General features: G+C 48.9%; 1 protein-coding gene across 1 annotated transcript in view; it reads left to right on the forward strand.

Annotated features, from left to right (window-relative positions):
• Positions 1–982: 982 nt before the first annotated feature.
• Positions 983–17,100, forward strand: part of COL23A1 (collagen type XXIII alpha 1 chain) — a 356,454-nt gene continuing 340,336 nt past the window's right edge. Inside the window, exon 1 of the mRNA XM_049649024.1 lies at positions 983–1,305. Coding sequence (XP_049504981.1) covers positions 1,015–1,305 — 291 coding nt within the window. The 5' untranslated portion in view covers positions 983–1,014. The remainder of the gene's footprint in view (positions 1,306–17,100) is intronic.

Here is a 17,100-nt window from a genome sequence, read left to right on the forward strand (position 1 = left end):
TTTTATTCTCATTCAGGCTTTCCTACCTTAACCCTGTGATCTAAATTTGCACCAGAATCGTAGTATAGGCTGAGTGTGGTGCATACCGGCTTATTTTTGGCCAAATTGTGCTTCCGCTACAGAATGAAGCCATCGCCAGCACAAAAGTTGGAGTTCTTTCCCCATCTTCTCCATTGATCAATTTTCTCAAACGAACACCCTCTCTAGGTCAGGAACAAGGTCTTACAATTTCTGCCACCAGCACCACACACCTGGCACCTAATAAATGGTGAGAGCACTAAGATTCTGAGAGGTATGTTTCTGCTGGGCGAAAGCGCAACCTTGACTGCGTCTCTCAGTGTGATTGCGCAGTGGTCGTTTTCGGCCACGGAGCGGCGCTAAGGCACCATCCAGGACCGATTCACAAAGTTCCACGGGGTTTGAAGTTCTGAACTTTTAAAAAGTTCTGTCAGAAAGGTTAATTCACAAATTTTAGCGGCATTGCCCCCAGGCACGAACGATGCTCGGGCCAGAGGTGGGCTGCGGAAGGCGCTCAGAGTCTCCGGACGCACCGCAGACCTCTGGGGACCGCAAGGGACCTCGGGCTGGGGAGTCGCGGAGGTGAGCGCGCGGCAGTGGGGTTGCAGCTGGGCGCCCGGGACAGGTGAGGTGGAGGTGCGCGCTGCGCCGGGGGTCCGCCGGGCGCGCGCGGGGGGCTCGGAAGAGCCAGCTCCCTTCCCTTCCCCGCCCCTCGGCGCGCGGGGCCGGCCGGGCCGCTCCTCCCCTGGGTGGGTCCCGGCTCCTTTTCTGGTAGGATCTATTTGCATAGAGGAAACTGCCCAAAGTGGCCGCTGTGGAGGAGCTGGCGGCGGAGTGGGGGGCGTGCGCCGCGAGCCGCTGCTGTCCCGAGGCCGAGCCCCGCGCGCAGCCGACCTCGTGCCTCGGGCTCTCCCGCCTGCTCCCCGCGCGCGGGCCCGCACCCGCACCCGCGGCTGCGCACCGCCCCCTCGGAGTCCCACGCGCGACGAGCGCGCCATGAGCCCGGGCCAGAGCGCCGGCGGCGACGCGCGTAAGGGCGGCCCGGCGGGCGGCTGCGGCGGCGGGGGGTACCCCGCGACGACAGCCGGGGCCTGGGCGGTGAGCGCGCTGTGCCTGCTGCTCTCTGTGGGCTCGGCGGCCGCCTGCCTGCTGCTGGGCGCCCAGGCGGCCGCGCTGCAGGGCCGGGTGGCGGCGCTCGAGGAGGAGCGGGATCTGCTGCGGCGCGGGGGGCCGCCGGGCGACCTGGCTGCCTGGGCCGAGCCGCACCTGGAGCGCCTGCTGCACGAGGTGAGGGGCGCTGGGCGCGCGTGCGGCAGGGGAGCGTTTGTGCGCCCGGGGCAAGGGCACCGCGGCCGTCTCTCCCGGAGGAGGGGTCGCCTGCCCTGCGTGCGTGAGTCCCTCCGGGCGGCCTGCGCGGCTGGCTGGGGGTGCCGGTCCCCTAGGGGGTCCTGCCACCTCCGCTCCGGCCGCAGGGTCACGTTGCAGGGCGCAGCGGCCGCAGGAAACGCGAGCCAGACGGGCTGTTTCGGGAGCGAGTAGTGCGGAGGGAGAGAGAGGAAAGACCACGGGCTTAGAAATCGTGACAGACCTGGAGGGGGGGGGGGCGAGTGTCCACGGGGGTGTGCGCTCAGACCCGTCGCTTCCCGCCGGAGGTGAGCGCCTGGCTCCTCCTCTGTGCCGGGCTAATGACCAGGCTCGTGTGGGAAGTGCCTGGTGGGTGACTCGTCTCCGGTGGCGGCCACTGTCCCGATGCTGCTATACTCGGAGAAGTGGCGGCCCCGGTGGAAGCCTTAGACGGACCCGAGGGCCAGGGCCCTTGGAGGGTTCCGGTCAGCCGGACCTTCCCTGTACACCTTCTCCCAGAAAGGTTTGTTTCCGAGCAGCTCCATTCTGGAGATGCTGTGTTCTGGGGCTCTTAAATGCGTACTCAGTGCCCCGGAAACCTGAGGCGACAGCCGCCTCGGCTTGGTAGGATGAGGGGAATTAAACACCCGGTTTCTGCTTTTAAGCGATGCCACCTGGGGAATGCAGCTACATCCTGAGTTTCTATGCCCTTGTTGGAAGTGTCGAATGAGACTCTGCGACACTTCTATGAAGGTTGCTGCTGTGGCCTCAACACCCTCATCCTTCTTGTGCATCAAAATCTCCACGTTCTGTGCACCAGTGCCCGACCCTGGTAGAACTGAAGACAGGCAGGTGGGCTGGCCAGGGGTCTCCCGGATGAGCTCACCTCCGTGGCCTGAGCCACCCTCTTCCTCCTGGGAGAGGTGGATCCCAAGTCTAGTGCCCAGAGGGGCATCCTTCACTGTATCCTGAAAATCCCCAGTGTTTCAAGGTAGGGGAGAGGGAGGCCAGGCCTGCTGCTACCAATTCCCCCTAAACCGTGCTGGCTGTGATCTTCATTAATGCATTGAGCTGCGTGTCCTTTGAGGAGTTCCTTTGGAATCTTTTGGGGAATGGGAGAAGGCTGGACCACACCTTCTAGTCCACCCTACCTGTTTCTTAAGCCCCTTCCATTGAAGCCAGCCTTCCGTCTCCTCCAGCATGGTTTTGGGCAGAATTGCTGCTTCATGAATTGATTTCCTATTATTGCCTTGAACGTGCCCACAGACTTCGGAACTGGCAACTGGTGGTGAAGGTTTCGTAATTACAGCCCATTATCTTTTGGCAAATCCCTAGAGACCGGGGTGTTGAATTGATTGATGGAGGGCCAGTAAAATTTCTATCTGTAAGTGCAGTAACTGGAGCTGTTCTCTCCCCTAGGAGGCCCCTCTTAGGGAAAATAAACTGGGAGGCCTGATTGAGTAAATCAGAAATCCTGGTACACGCAGCTTATAAATTTGTGTCCATGTTAATGGCAATGGGGACAGGGCAGATGTCCTGACAAAGCAACCCCAGCTGAAAAGTGTGGATTCGCAAATCCTAAACTCTGAGGATTAAGGATCTGAGGGGACAGAAGGCAGTGGCTTCATCCTGCTCCCTCCAGTGGCACTGATTTTACCTGGGTGGGACTGTAGTGCTTGGGCTAGTAGTTACTGGGCAGAACTTTATCTCTCTTGGTCTCTGTCTCTCTCAGTCTCTCTGCTCTTGATTTAGGAAGGCAAAGGGAATATTTCACATCCTGGGATTTGCACTTGAAGTTGGCCATACCGTTCAGCAGGCTGGCGTTAGCACAGGATGTATGTGAACATATGCTTGGTTTGGTTAGGTTTGAGTTAAAGTGCATGTGCTTGGAGCACAGACTGGCTGGTGGACTGTCAGAGATGCCGTGGCATGAATGCACTTGGAGTTGGGCTTCTGGCTGTTTGGGGGTCCCCTGTGGGAGGGCATCTCTTTCCTAGGATATCCGTCTGTTCCTGCCAAAAGCCATTCTTCTCACAAATGTCACCAGCTGGGAAATGTCCACAGCCTGGTGGGCAACACCTACACCCCCTCACTGAGATGAGGGAGGCACATAATGAACAGTTGGTAATTGTCTTTAAATAGATGTGGGGGCACCTGGGTGGCTCAGTCGGTTAAGCATCCGACTTCAGCTCAGGTCATGATCTCACGGTCCGTGGGTTCGAGTCCCGCGTCAGGCTCTGTGCTGACAGCTCAGAGCCTGGAGCCTGCTTCAGATTCTGTGTCTCCCTCTCTCTCTGCCCCTCCCCCCACTCACGCTCTATCTCTCTCTCAAAAATAAACATAAATGAATAAGTAGATGTGAAGATACTTTTTGGAACCGTTAGGTTCCAACTATGAAGGACAAAGAAATATTGAACTGAAAATCTCTTAAGGAAAGAGCGTTTGGACTTGAACGTGGTTTTTGGTTCTGGTTTGTTTTCAGTGAAGCCTGTGCTGAAGTCAGTATGTATGCGAGGGTGCCTGCAGCTCGTCCTTTATCAACAAGCTTGTTTTCAGAGTTTCGGAGGCAGAAACCACATCCAAACCGAGGAAGAGGAATCCTTGCCAACCACACACAACTTTAATGTCAGGGAAAAATATTTAAAAATAAGCCAACAAAAGCCACTGTTAATATGTGACCCGATGTCTTTGTTCCCTTGGGAACAGAGCTGTGACATAACTTTGTTGGGACTGGCTGATGTGCCTGATAATGTAGATACAGAAGCTGCAAAAAAGGGAATATTCATGTTAACATGGGATTATTAAAGAGCCTTCCCATGGTACAAAATGAAAGAAATGGTTTTCAGAACATAAAAGTCATTAACGATAGTATCTTCATTATGACCCAAAGATATTCAATGGAAAACAAGCATCTGATATTATGCTATTAAATGTGCCTTAAATGGGCTGTCTAAGTCACCCATCCCCCATTGGTTACACCTATAATTACAGCATTACAACAGCCTGAATTTTAGAGTAAATAAAATAGCTTTCATACTACAGTAACAAATCTAATGGAAGGATTAAAGAAATATTTAGTTGTATTCAGAGGAGACCATTTCCAGCTTACAATGGATTTATTGTTGGCTCCCGGTCCTCCATTGTCCAGACCAATCAGTTTGAAAACAAGAAAAACCCAGAGACTCTGGGTAAAATTCAATTTCCTTTCCTACCATCAACGACTATATGTATTGGTTAAATTACCGTAAAACCCAGAATCACATGTAGCTTTTTCAGCCTCTGCGGCAGCCTGTCACTTTGTCGGGACCGCTCTGTGGGGCACACTTGAATAAGGTCCAGTTTTTGAATCCCCTAGCACAACAGGAGATGAAGAGTCCCATCATAGCTACGTTTGTTTCCTTGACATTTCCTGGCTCTCAAACTCAAAAATTTCTTTCCAGTGACTTCCTGGCAGGCTCACTTTCTCTATTCATTCTTTTTCTTTCTGGTGGAGGTGGGGGAACAATTTGGGAGAACTTTATAAAACAGCAACGTACTTAGAGCGAGCCAACCGTCGGGGGCATTTCTTTCGCAAACATATTTTGGAAATGTTTGAATCGGACCTCGACGTTCTGGTTTTGAAGATTTGCGGCACAGCTCCTGAAGTTGGGCAGTCTGTAAACTGAATGATACCAGCAGGCAGAGAAGAGTTTCAGTCGTGCCATTTTACTAGCTGTGTCCTCTAACCTCTGCATCTTCCTGGGTGGCCACTCCCTCTTTTCTTTTTTAAACTTTTTTTAACGTTTAGTTTTAAGAGAGAGAGAGGGAGACAGAATCCAAAGCAGGTTTCAGGCTCTGAGCTGTCAGCACAGAGTCCGATGCAGGGCTTGAACTCACGAACCATGAGATCATGACCTGCGCCCAAGTCAGACACTTAACCGACTGAGCCACCTAGGCGCCCCTCAGCTCCCTCGTTTCTAAGGGTCACAACAACCTCTGTATTGACAAGCAAATAATAGAGAGGAAAGTGTTAGTCCGTAAAGTGTGCTTCTTGATGGTAACAGAATATTTGAGGGTGGTCGCTTAAAAAACTCGGTCATTGGATTACCTTGCATAACCAGAGATGCCCAGAAGTTAGTTCCCGAGTTAGTTCCATGACTTGGCCACCAGTGGGGGCCAGGTCAGTGTTTGCCATTCATTGTCTTGGCTTTTCCTCATGGTGTCAAGATGGCTGCTGCAGCTCCAACCATATGTCTTCACACAACAGTAACCAAGGTAGAAGAGAAGGGAGCAGGAAAAAGAGTTATCTTCTCAGTAGGCTTTCTCTTTTGAGTCAGAGCAGGGAAGCTCCCAGTACCTCTCAGAAGACTTCCAGTGTGGCCACCAACCAGAGCCAAGGCCCATGACTGCCATCATCCTTTCACTGGCAAGGGTAATGGGGTTGCCACAGGAGTGGCCAATCTTTTTTTTTTTTTTTTTTTTTTTTAAGTTTATTTGAGAGAGCCTGTTGGCAGGGGCAGAGAGAAACAATCCCAAGCAGGCTCAGCACCATCAGCCCAGAGCCTGATGTGGGGCTCGAACTCATGAATGAGATCATGATCTGAGCCGAAATCAACAGTCAGACGCTTAAACGACTGAGCCTCCCAGGCACCTCAGCTTCGGCCAATCTTGATTTCTCCCCAGGCACAGGCTGGGCACATTGCCACTATTAGAGAATTGTGGTTTTGTTAGGAAGGAAGACAGGGAATGTTTTGGGGAGCAACCAACAGTGTCAGGTGGGTGCTGTAGAATGTTACCCCAGAGGAGGGTTTGGGTGGGGGGCAACGGTCCTCCACTGGCCTACCAGTTTTCATAACCATACCTGCTTTGGGAACACTCCACAGCCACAAAATTTCAGTTTCCCTCAGTCTCCAGCTCTGCCTCCAGCCATAGTCAAAGTCAAGGTTGGCGTGTTCATGAATTCTCTCTGGCACAACCCCATTCTTTGGCGTTTATGGTCTTTAACCCTTCGGTGGATGCCATTTTGGCCCCAGAGTGACTGGCTGGGGTGGCCTCCATGCTGGGAAGGCATTTTCAGTCTCTGCTTCCCAACTTTTCCTGCATCACAGCTTACACAGGGGAGAGGATACCTCTGTCACCATGCAGTAGATGGAAGAGGTTGTTCCGAGGACAGGGAGATCAGTACACCCCAAATTGTGTATGGAGCCCTGTATCCATTAGATGTGCCCCAACAGCTCTCCTCTTTGTCCTCCCTTACCCCACTGCCATGGGTCTCCTTGGCTTTTCTCAGCAGCCATATGTCACCGTGGCCCCCAAATTCCCTTCCAGAGTGTGTGCCATTATAACCGTGGTCCCCAGGGCAGGATGGCCCTTTTACCCTCACCAAGCATCATCCTCCTCCAGCCTTTCTACATGTCTTTGGATTCTTGCCCCTTCACATGGCAGTGTGACACGACCCTGCCTCCAACTGGCTTAAGTTAAAAAGGGGATTTATCAGCTAGGAGGTTGCCACAGCCTTGCCTGGCACCGTGTGCCATGGTGGCTTTGTGGGCCTCAGTTTGGGAGAGGAAAGGCTCTGGATGAGGAGTCAGAAGGCCACTGTCTCAGACTGTTCCAGCTGCCATAACAAAATACCGTGGACTGAGTGGCTTAAAAACAAACATTTCTCACAGTTCTGGAGGCTGGAAGTGCAAGATCAAGGCCCTGGAAGATCCAGTGTCTGGTGGGGGCCCTTGTTTCCTCGTTCACAGGTGGCTGTCTTCACTGTGTCTTCACACAGCAGAAGGGACAAGGGAGCTCTCTGAGCTCTCTCTCTCTCTCTCTCTCTCTCTTTTTAACGTTTATTTATTTATTTATTGAGAGAGAGGGGGAGTGGGTAGGGGCAGAGGAAAAGGAGGAGAGAGAGAATCCCAAGCAGGCTCTGTGCTGTCAGCACAGAGCCTGACACCGGGCTTGAACTCACAAATCCATGAGATCATGACCTGAGCCGAGATCAAGAGTTGGATGCTCAACTGACTGAGCTACCCAGACACCCCTGAGGTCCCTTTAATAAGGGCACTAAGTCCTAATCATGTCCCAAAGGCCCCACTTCCTAATACCATCACATAGGGGATTAGGTTTCAACACGAGATAGGGGGTGAACTCTGGGCACCCCATCCCCTGTCTGTCACCTCCAGGGCTGCACGGGGCTTTGATATAATCCTATACCTTCAGAGTAGCTTTCTCCTTTACCAGCTTTCTACACATTTCTTCCTTCTCCCTGATTAATTCTAACTCCCACCATGAGTCATTGATAGGTGTTGCTGGGAAATAGAGTTCTTTCAAACCTGCTCTTCGCAGGGCAGGTGTAGACCTTTTTGTCTTCGCCCCTTGGCTCTCCAACTCCCATGGCTGCTGAATTGTGGCCACTTCCTTATATAGGATGTTATACCCAGTGTAGAGAAACAGCTTGCCAACTTGGCTACCCTTCCTTTTCCTCCTTTTCTTAAAAAATAAATAAATAAAATAACCAAAGAGTATGTTGATTTAACATGATTAATGTTATTGATAATCCCACCACCTTAAAACAAGAACTATTTAACTTTTTGCATAATCCTTATCCTGGGACAGATTTATACCTACCCAATGCTAACCACAGAGTGTGTCCCATTTGTACATTGCTTGTATATATTTCAGTCTTGTATCAACATTTTTCCAGGTGGGCCCCCGGGGTGGCTCCATCGGTTAAGCATCCGACTCTTGGTTTCGGTTCAGGTCATGATCTCCCGGTTTCATGGGTTTGAGCCCTATGTTGGGCTCTAGTGCTGACAGTGCAGAGGCTGCTTGGGATTCTCTCTCTCTCTCTCTCTCTCTCTCTCTCTCTCTGCCCCTCCCCCACCCTTGCTGTCTCTGTCTCCCAAAAAACAAACAAAAACTTCAAAAACATTTTTCTAGGTGCTGCACAATCGTTATGGTCATGTTTCACAACTGCATCTGATCCTGTCAATGGAATCTGCATATTTCTTTTTTTTAATATATATTTTTTTCATTTTAATGTTTATCTATTTTTGAGAGAAAGAGAGCACAAGTGGGGAAGGGGCAGAGAGAGAGGGAGAAAAAGAAGCCGAAGCAGGCTCCAGGCTCTGAGCTGTCAGCACAGAGCCTGATGTGGGGCTCGAACTCACCAACCGTGAGATCACGACCTGAGTCAAAGTCAGACGCCCAACTGACTGAGCCATCCAGGCACCCCTTTGTTTTCATTTTGGAGAGAGAGTATGAGTGGGGAAGAGGGGCAGAGGGAGACAGAATCTCAAGCAGGCTGCATGCTCAGCGCACAGCCTAACGTGGGGCTCTATCACATGAACCATGAGATGATGACCTGAGCTGAAATGGAGAGTCCCCCGCTCAACACACTGACCCCCCCAGGCGCCCCAGAATCTGCATCTTTCTATCAACACAGAGAATTGAGGCCTCCCCCACATTTTTGTTGGCACAGAATACAGTGTAGCCAGTGGTTTCATGGGACAAGTTTCTTACTTGTGTTATTCTTTAGGGTGTAAGTAACTGCCTAAGGAAGAACATCTTTAGGGCTTTGCTTTTTGTTTTGATTTTAGATTATCCAAATTTGTCCAGGCAATCCACATTTATCCTCCTGTGGTATTCCAAACCTGTACCCTTGTGAAGTCATGTTTCAAGTTTTATGATGGGCAAAGTGGATTCAATCTATCGTTTGGTTGAAAGAAACATTTTTTTTGTTTGTTTTAAATGGGCTTCATGCCTAGCAGAGAGCCGAATTCGGGGCTTGAACTCAGCACCCTGAGATCAACACCTGAGCTGAGATCAAGAGCTGGACACTTGATTGAGTGAGCCACCTGGGCGCCCCGGTTGAATTTTTAAATTTTCAGTTGGATTTGTTGTTGTTGAAAGCAAAGGGCAATTTTGAAAACTGAAGATTTCATCTGATAATTAGGCTCATTTTTTTGGTTTGGTGCAGACCCCTTTCTTGAGCAGCATTTAGCCGAGCCAGGTACTGCGCTCAGTCTGCGTGAGTTCTTTCTAATTCTGTGAACAAATGTAATTCGGTTTGGGGAGTGCTGTCTGGAGGCCACACACGACCTTCAGCTCCTTCCCTGTTCGATTTTCTCCATGTGGAGGATCAGGATTAATCTTTAATTGTTGACACAGGCACTCAGAAAACATCCCTTCAGCATGTCCGGAAACATATTTCAGGACTAAGCACGAATCATGGGGAGAAAAAAAAATAGGTTTGCAGATGTAGTTTTAAAGAAAGACCCGTCAGGGTGCTCCTAGAGGCTCTAGGGGAAATGACCGAGTGCCTCTCTTGTGGATAGCCTGGGCAGAAGTGTTCACATGTACGTCCTCACGGTTTTTCTTTTTTTTAAAATTTATTTATTTTGAGAGAGAGAAAGAGCTTGAGAGCAAGGGAGGGGCAGAGAGAGAGGGAGAGAGAGAGAGAATCCCCAGCAGGCCCCACATGTCAGCACAGAGCCGGGTGCAGGGCTCCACGCACAACAGTGACATCGTGACCTGAGCTAAGGTCAAGAGTCAGATGCTTAACGACTGAGCCACCCAGGAGCCCCGCCCTTACAACATTTGTTAACAGTCCCATCTCAGTCCCCACCCCCCTGTCAGGGGGGCACTTCACCCCTTCCAGAAGGGGTAGCGACTGGCCTCAGGTGGCAGCGTTTGTCTGAACCCAAGTCCTGGGTCCTTTCCGCAGCCTCATGGCAAACTCTGTGGCAGCACTAATTGAGTTTGGTTCAGTAGCAACTTTTTCTGCCAGTGTAGACATCCTCCATACGTGACCTATTTGTAGGGTGGGGGGGAAGACTTTCACTTTAGGTAGACCCGGGTTGTATCCCCGCTCTGCCATTTCCCAGCTGTGTTACTTTCAGGTAAATGACTGGTTTTCTAAACCTCAGTTTGCCCGTCTATTAAACAGGGGATTATAATATTTGCCTCACAAGGTTTCCGTGGGGATTAAATGAGCTGATATAATCCAAAGTGTTCCAGACGTCATATACATCCTGAAACTGGCTGTTCTTATTAGAAGGCTTTCTGTGGCTGAATCCAGAAGGAGTGTGTATGTCTGTTTGCTAATTGAAGAGGAGGTCCCATGGTCCTTTTAATTAACGCTGAGATCCCACCATCCGAGGGAGGCCAGACAGAAGTGAAAAAGGTATTAACTTACATCAGTCTCTCAGTCAATGATGGGAAATGGCTTCGTTCCTGAAGGAAAGCAAGGACTGAATTGGCTTCATAATTCCCACTTTTTTTTTTCTTCCAGTTTCTCATTTAAGCAGAATGAGATTTTTTCATTTAAACAAAAAAATTTCCCATTTGATGACCAAAATCAAAACGTAATTATTCATGAAAATTAGTATATGGATTTTTCATTGCAGAAGGGCCCCAAACACCTAATAAATTCGTTTTAAATAATAAGTCTGTTCATGTGGTTGTGCAATATGGCATGAACACCCCCAAATGCTCGTGATTAACCTGATGGATTAGAGGCCCCACACACATCTGCTTTAAGTCACATTGGTAAATGAGAAAATCTTTAGTTTTTTTTTTTTTTTTTTTTTTTTTTTTGATGTAGCCACAAAATCGGGAAGGAAGGGAAGTGCTTTCAAATGGGTAATTTCAGCTTCTAAAACTGACTATGCCTCCAACTTTGAGTTGTGAAACAAGTCATAAAACAATTATAGTGATTTCTGGGGGTTTTAGAGGACAGTTTAAATAAAACCTCCTCTGCTTCAGGCCTCCCAGTAGGGCCATCACACAAAACGCGCAGTCTGTCCATTCATTTCACGGTCCTTTCTGTGGGATGGCGATGGCCATCCATGGCGTCTCCTTTTCAGCCGCGTGGTGTAGCTTAGTCCAGCAAAGGGCAAGTTCACCTGGCAATTGGGCTGGAGTATGTGGACTATGAGGGCAAGCCACTGTGAGGGCTGGAGGGCACAAGGGTGTACACACGCACATGAAAGCAAGGGTGCACGCGTGTGAGTGTGCACACACGTGAGTGCCTGCCTTTGCGTGCATACATGTCTGTGCACACATGCATGTGTGTGTATGTGAACGCTTATGTGTGCATACACATGGGTGTGCATGTGCACATATGCACCACAGAGGTTGTCCCACTCAGGTCCTCCTGAAAGCCCCTTTAACTGGACCCTCACAGCTCAATCCGTGGGCTCCAGAGTTGTGAGATCTGGGTCTGAGTCTGGAGATGCCTGTAAACTGGCTGCAGTTGGGACACCTGGGTGGCTCAGTCAGTTGAGCATCTGACTTTGGCCCAGGTCATGATCTTATGGTTCACATGTTCGAGTCCCACATCAGGCTTTGTGCTGACAGCTCAGAGCCTGGAACCTGCTTCTGATTCTGTGTCTCCCTCTCTCTCTGCCCCTCCCCAGCTCACACTCTGTCTCTCTCTCAAAAATAAATAAAAACATGTAAAAAAATTAAAAAATAAAATCAACTGACTGCAGTGCCTTGGAGACCAATGAGTTGGCTTTTCCAAACCTCCACTTCCTCCTCTGGAAAAAGGGTGACAGGGGTGTCTGGATAGCTTAGTAGGTAAGCGTCCGACTTGGTCTCAGATCTCATGATCTCATGACTTCATGATTTCACGGTTTGTGAGTTCAAGCCCTGCATGGGGTTCACTGCTGTCAGCACAGAGCCCATGTCAGATCCTCTGTCTTCCTCTCTCTCTGCCCCTCTCCGGCTCGCACGTTTGTGCTCTCTCTCTTTCTCTCTTTTTCAAAAATAAGTAAACTTAAAAAAATTTTTATAAAAGGAAAAGGGGGACAGTGTCTGCTTCACTCTTTCCCTGAGGATGACGTGATACTTCCTACGACAATGAGTGAGAAGTCACGTCACCCCCTACCCACACCCTGACTTGCTTATCCTGATGGTGGGTGGCTGCCAGGACTGTTCATTAACATCCAGTCCCAGGGCCCTTCCTGGGGATGGTTCCTCCTCCTCCTTGTGCCTGTCATGAGGCTCACACCTAGGCCTGGCTTCCAGGGAACAAGCTGGAAGAAGATGCCTCTACCCAGCTGGCTGGTCCTGTGATCATTTCTTCATGGGCCTTCTTCTGTCTCCTTCCTTTAGCACCTGGCCCTTCTGGAAATGCTTTGTCTCTCTGGGTCCTGTCCCTCTGTGCCTCGGGCAGGCCTGGCCACTCCTCATTCTTCTTGTCCACTTCCTAGATATTCTCAGTGGAGTTCGGTTCTCTCCCCATCAACCCTCAATGCCTCCTATGGCCTGTGGGCCCATGAGGAGAAAGCACCTCACTCAGCTCTGCAGTCAGGCCTCCATGTCCTTTGAGCCTCTCCTTGCTCCAAGATGCCTCCTTGCCCATCCATCCCCATAGGCGGCAGGCGGGGTGGGGTGGGCTTTCGGGGAGACCCCATCTGTCTTTGTCTGCTCAGGCTGCCTTTACAAAGTACCCCAGTCAAGGGGGGTGTAAACCACGGAGATTTATTTCCTCACAGTTCTGGAGTCTGGAAGTCAGAGGTCAAGGTGTTGGCTGGATTAGCTTCCCCTGATGCCTCTCCTTGGCTTACAGATGGATGTGCCCTTGCTGTGTCCTCACACGGTCTCCCCTCTATGTGTCAGTGTCCTAATCTCCTCTTCTATTAAGGATGTCAGTCACATTGGATTAGGGCCCACCTTAGTGACCTTCTTTTGACTTAATCACCTCTTTAAGGTTTATTTATTTTGAGAGAGAGAGAGGGAGAGGGAGAGCATGAGTGGAGGAGGGGCAGAGAGAGAGAGGGAGAGAGAATCGCAAGCAGCCTCTTGCACTGTCAGTGAATTGTGAGATCATAACCTGAGCCGGAATTAAGAGTGGGAAGCTTAACTGACTGAGCCACCAGGCACCCCTTAATCACCTCTTTAAACATTGTGTCTCCAAATACAGTCACATTCTGAGCTATTAAGGTTAGGACCTCAACATATGGACTCTGGAAAGACACAAGGCAGCCCAAGACACTGTCTAATCAGATGACACGCCAGGGTAAACTGTAGGCATTCCCTGTGGACAAGACCAAGAGGTCAGGGTCAGCAAAAGCAGGTGACCCCAGTGTGGGGATTGTGGCAGGGCCTGGCTCGGTGACCTGGGGTCACTGGAGAAGACCTGCCATTGTGTGGGAAGGCTTGGAGGCTCTGCCCAGGGACAGCCCGAGGACTCTCCTCAGTCTGTCAAAACCTGTGGTGGAGACCGTCCACTCTCTACCCAGGGCCACTGATGGGATTTTGTTCTGTCAGCCCAGTATGGTGAACCGTGTGGTGAACCGTAGCAGATTCTGACAGGATAAGATGTAGGTCTTTGAAAAATCATAAATGGAGGGGCAAGGGGGCATGACTGGGTGGCTCAGTCAGTTGAGCATTGATTTTGGCTCAGGTCATGCTCTCATGGTTTCAGAGTTCAAGCCCTGCATTGGGCTGTCTTCTGTCAGTACGGAGCTGGCTTCGGATCCTCTGTGTCCCTCTTTCACTTCCCCATTCACTCTCTCTTTCTCTCTCTCAAAAATAAACATTAAAAAAAAAGAAAAGAAAAATCATAAAGGGGAACACGAATGAAGATCGCTGAAGAATTGCATCTTGCTTACAGACTAAACCTTTCGAAGCACACTAACGTGTTTCAGGGCTCAGGAGTGACCCCTATGGAAATGTGTGCCTACGCAGTTTGGAGGTCACTCAGTGTGCCAGTGGGAGTCACTGAGTAAACCCCATGTTCCTTAGGAAAACATTTCTGAGCTCCTGCCGAATGCCTGGGTTGGACTGGGTGCTCTCACTGGCTCTTCACTTGACTCTGCTGGGGGCTTACCTGGCACCGACCGGGGTGGACCGTGCAGCCCAGTGGGGTGAAGTGATGCCCTTTGACCCCGGGGCCCCTGCTCTACCATCCCATGGGAGCCACGACTGTGGGAACCGGGGCCCAGGTGTTTTGTAGTTTAGTTTGTTTTTTGGGTCTATTTGACACATAATGAACTCCAAATATTTTAAAGTTACAGTTTGATAATTTGTGACGTATGTGTGCATATGTGAAACTATCTCTTCAGTCAAGGTAGTGAACATATCCATCACCCTCAAAGCTTCCTCTGCCCCCTTGACTTCTGTCCCTTCCCACCTGCCACTCAGGTATTGCTGATTTCTCTTGTTATTGATTAGTCTTTTTTTTGTTTGTTTTTTATTTTTATATGAATAGAATTATACAATATTTGCTCTTTGGTTGTGTGTGGGTGTATTTGGTTTCCTTCAATCAGTATAATTATTGAGAGATTCATTGATAGTTTTGCATGTATTATCATTTCATTCTTTTCATTACCAAGTGTTATTTCATTATATAGATAAACCATAATTTGTTTATCCACTCACCTGTTAATGGATATTTGGGTTTGTTCCTCGTTTGGAGCTATTACAAATAAAGCTGCTTTATTAACATTTGTGTACAAGTCTTTGTATGGACATGCTCTTTCATGTCTCTTGGGTGTAAGTACCTTGGAATGAAGTAGTTGATCATCTGATAGGTGTAGGATTAACTTTTTTTTTTTTTTTTTAAGTTTGTGTATTTTGAGGTGGGGAGGGGCAGAGAGAGAGAGGGAGGGAGAGAATATCAAGCAGACTCTGCGGTTTCAGTGCAGACCCTGAGGCAGGGCTCAATCCCAGGAACTGTGAGATCATGACCTGAGCTGAAATCGAGAGTTGGACGCTCAACAGAGTGAACCACGCAGGCACCCTACGAGATTAACTTTTCAAGAAGCTGCCCAACTCTTGTTGAAAGCCATTGTATCATTTTATATTCCCACTAGCAACATAAACAGAATGTGAGTTCTGTTTATCCACATAATTTGCCCTTTTACCTCTGGCTGCTTTTGACATTTTCTCGCGATCACTGGTTTAAGAAATTCAAATGTGATATGCTTTGGTGTCATTTTTTTTGTGTTTATTGTGCTTGAGTTTCACTGAGATTCTTGGATCTGTGGGTTTATAGTTTTCATCAAACTTTGAAAAATGTTGTGGCCATCATTTCTTCAAATACTTTTTTCTGTCCTACTTTTTCTGTCCCCCAATTTGGGGACTCCACTTACATGTGCATTAGGAGACCCAGAGTTCACTGATACTCTTCTTTTTTCTTTTCTTTTCTTTTCTTTTCTTTTCTTTTCTTTTCTTCCTTTCTTTTTTAAAATTCTTTCTCTCTGTCCATTTTGGATAATTTCTCCTGCTGTCTTCAGGTTCACTAATCGTCTCTTCTTCAGTGTCTAATCTTGTCCTTAATCCCCTCTGCTCTGTTTTTCACCTCAGACATGGTAGTTTTCAACTCTAGAATTTCAGTTTAGAGATTTTGATTTCTTTGATGCCTCTGCTTAACTCTCTGAAAATGTACCATATAGTTATAATTTTTGTTTTATAGTCTTTGTGGGATAATTCTAACATCTATGTCAGTTTTGGGTTCGTTTCAGTTAACTAATTTTTTTCTGCCCCTTATGGGGCCTATTTTCCTGCTGGTAATTTCTTTTTCTAAAATTTGTTAAAAAAATGTTTACTTATTTTTGAGAGAGAGTGAGCACCCGCGTGTGAGCAAGCACGGGGGAGGGGCAGAGAGAGCCGGAGACACAGAATGGGAAGCAGGCTCTAAGCTCTGAGCTGTCAGCACAGAGCCTGATGTGGCGCTCAAACCCACGAGCTACGAGACCTCAGTCGAAGTCAGATGCTTAAACCGACTGAGCCACCCAGGTGTTCCCTCCTGCTGGTAATTTCTTATTGTATGCTGGACATTATGAATTTTACCTCATTGGGGGTTGAGTATTTTTGTATTTCTGTAAATTTTCATGAGCTTTGTTATGTTACAGTTATTCAGAAACAGTTGGACCCTTTGAGTCTTGTATTTAGGATATGTGAGGTGGGACCAGAGCCACGTTTAGCCTAGGGTTGATTACTCCTTATCTCTGAGGCAAAAGACCCTCCTTGGTGCTCTACTCAGTGATTTATGAGTGTGAATTAAGGGTTTACTGGTTTGGCTGGGGGAATGGGCACCCTTCCCTGCCCCATGTAAGAGTGAGGCACTGTTCCCTGCATCCTTTTGGGTGGTTCTTCTCCCTGCCACTGGTCATTGCCTCCTACACATGCTGATCAGTGCTCCATGGACATCTGCAAAGAACCTCACAGATCTCTGGTTCTCTCGGGTCCTCTGCTCTGTAGTCCCAACTGCCTGGCATTCCTGGACTTCCAAGTCCATCCTTCAACTTTGGGTAGCTGCCAGGCTTCATGTGTGATTCCCCCTTCCCTGTGCCCAGCCTGGAAACTCTCCCCAGGCAGGAAGCAAGAGCATTTGTTCTCTGTCTGAGATCACTCTCCTTTCCTGCTTGGTATCGGTATCCTCAAAACCTCTGTTTCATGTATTTTATTTGCAGAATTTGTTGTGGTGGTTTTTGAGTTTTTGGTGGTGTTATTTTATTCAGGGGGATAAATATAGTCATTGCTCCTGTATCTTGCCTAGAAGTAGAAATCCATGATGTGGCCTTTAAAATGTTTTGGAATAATTCTAGATTTATAGAAAAACATAGTTACAGGGGTGCCTGGGTGGCTAAGTCAATTGAGCATCTGACTTGGACTTGGGTTGTGAGTTCGATCCCCATTTCAGGCTCTCTGGGGTCAGCATGCAGCCTGCTTCAGATCTTCTGTCTCCCTCTTTCTGCCTAGCTCCTGCTTGTGAGCTCGCTCTCTCTCTCTCTCTCTCTCTCTCTCTCTCAA

Source organism: Panthera uncia, assembly GCF_023721935.1.
Source record: "Panthera uncia isolate 11264 chromosome A1 unlocalized genomic scaffold, Puncia_PCG_1.0 HiC_scaffold_17, whole genome shotgun sequence".
NCBI lineage: Eukaryota > Metazoa > Chordata > Mammalia > Carnivora > Felidae > Panthera > Panthera uncia.